The 1,833-nt window shown below is 38.6% G+C and overlaps 1 protein-coding gene across 3 annotated transcripts in view; it reads right to left on the bottom strand.

Annotated features, from left to right (window-relative positions):
* Window positions 1-235: 235 nt before the first annotated feature.
* Window positions 236-1,833, bottom strand: part of LOC112259593 (receptor-type tyrosine-protein phosphatase N2-like) — a 141,711-nt gene continuing 140,113 nt past the window's right edge. For all 3 annotated transcript variants that reach the window (XM_042328748.1, XM_042328749.1, XM_042328750.1), the window contains exon 25: window positions 236-926. In XM_042328748.1, coding sequence (XP_042184682.1) covers window positions 855-926 — 72 coding nt within the window. In that variant the 3' untranslated portion in view covers window positions 236-854. The remainder of the gene's footprint in view (window positions 927-1,833) is intronic.

The following is a 1,833-nucleotide window of genomic DNA, read 5'->3' as shown; positions in this document are numbered from 1 at the left end:
CCCAGCTTACAATTGGCTCATTTCTCCCCTGTAACTATTCCCCAGGTCATTGCTGCAAATGTGTTCTCAGTCATCTTACCTGGCAAAAAAAAAATATATATATATTTATATCTACACAAGCGTGTGAACCACCAAGTTTATAATCACACTTAGGCCATTGTTGCTGCATGTATAAGTTCATCTAGAAGAACTGATTAATTTACAAAATGACAATATCATACAGTACACACACCAATTCATAGAACTGCTTTACTTGAGGCAGGCATTAGCGTAACTACATTTGGTTTACTCACAATCGTTGTCCACAACTTACACTTATTTGCCTAGGTCTCAACAATCTGAGGAAACACATATTGCTTGGTATCATTATCACTATGGTAACTAGAATTGTTATCAGTATTCACTTGACCTAACTGAGCAGTTTTCCTTCTGATCTACATTACATGGTATGGTTCAGTACACGGGACCAAAGTGAAAAAAAGACATCAAACTTAAATATGTCCTATGATTCAGATGTGATGACCAATATAATCATTTACACACACATACATAGAAATCTAAAAACAAGATTTCTGTGATTAATATATTCCAATCATTTAACAGATGAAACTTTTTTTCAATCAGTCAAATTCTCGATGCACTAAATTGTCTGTTTGGAAACAAGCTCCACAGACAAAACAATAAAGGCGCCATATTGCACAGCTAAGATCAGGTCACACTTTCTCGCACGGCATCCACAAAGACGGAGAGGTGGAGGAGAGGTAGAGAGGAGGAGTTGTGGAATGGGAGACAAGAGGGAAGGAGAGAGATCCCCGGTGAGAGCTGCTGCTGAGGCTCGGTAGTGGGTACTCCTCTCACTGTGGAAGAGCTTTGAGTATGGCGTTCACCTCCTCTGCGACAGCTGTCAATGCAAACTCAAACTGCCCCTGAGGGTGGAGAGAGAGACAATTAGGGAGAGGGAGAGAGGGGAGCAAGAGAGTCACTGTAAAGTTCAAACCAATGTTCTTTCCAGATTATTTTGAAATAGACTCACATTACAGAAATCTAAACACCTGGGGAGCTACAGTACAACGATTCATGTGAAAGATGGTCTATTAAAGTCCATAATTCTCTGTGATTCAATAAGCAACCACTAGGGGGAGTGAGACTTGCGTTTACTAACTAAACAAACAACTAAGATTTACTATGTCTGTAGCACCTAAACCACTGATGTAGAACCCTAAACTACTGAAATCAATACTGCTGCATCAGACATATATTGCAGAAAACAAAGACTTCTACTAATAAACATTATGATTTCATCACCATAATAGCGAAAATATGATAGTCACTCATTGTGGATAAATAGTTTAATAAATGATGGTCGATATGACTGCTGAGGCTACCAATCTAATAATTCTCAGTGATTCCACACTATAATTACTGTTTCCAAACTGGCTGTTGATGCACTGTGAATTGTCTGACCAGAATAAATATTTGTTCATTCTTTGTGTTTAGTGTTGTCGAACAACTTGGGTCCCAGTCTCTCTCTCTCTCTTACTGTAGAAGTATATAGGGAAGACCATAAACCTACAACAAACCTAGCACGACACTAAAGCAAAGGCAATCATTCTGAAGCAAATTATCAGAGCTGCACTGCAGACACTTCTTAAAGCTATTAAAGCTAGGTTTTCAGGTTAAAAAAATGGATCAAAACGTTTCTACATTTCTTAGTTTTGTCTGTTCTACTAGACTGTAATCCGGGGCGATGTATTCAACTCACCATTTTAAATGAGGTTTGGTGGTGATGTACAAAGGCTCTGAGGTACATCATCCTCTTTGAGGAAATGTATT

The sequence above is a fragment of the Oncorhynchus tshawytscha genome, linkage group LG10, assembly GCF_018296145.1.
Source record: "Oncorhynchus tshawytscha isolate Ot180627B linkage group LG10, Otsh_v2.0, whole genome shotgun sequence".
NCBI lineage: Eukaryota > Metazoa > Chordata > Actinopteri > Salmoniformes > Salmonidae > Oncorhynchus > Oncorhynchus tshawytscha.
The sequence above is the reverse complement of the archived record's forward strand: the minus strand, read 5'-3'. Positions and strand labels throughout refer to the sequence as shown.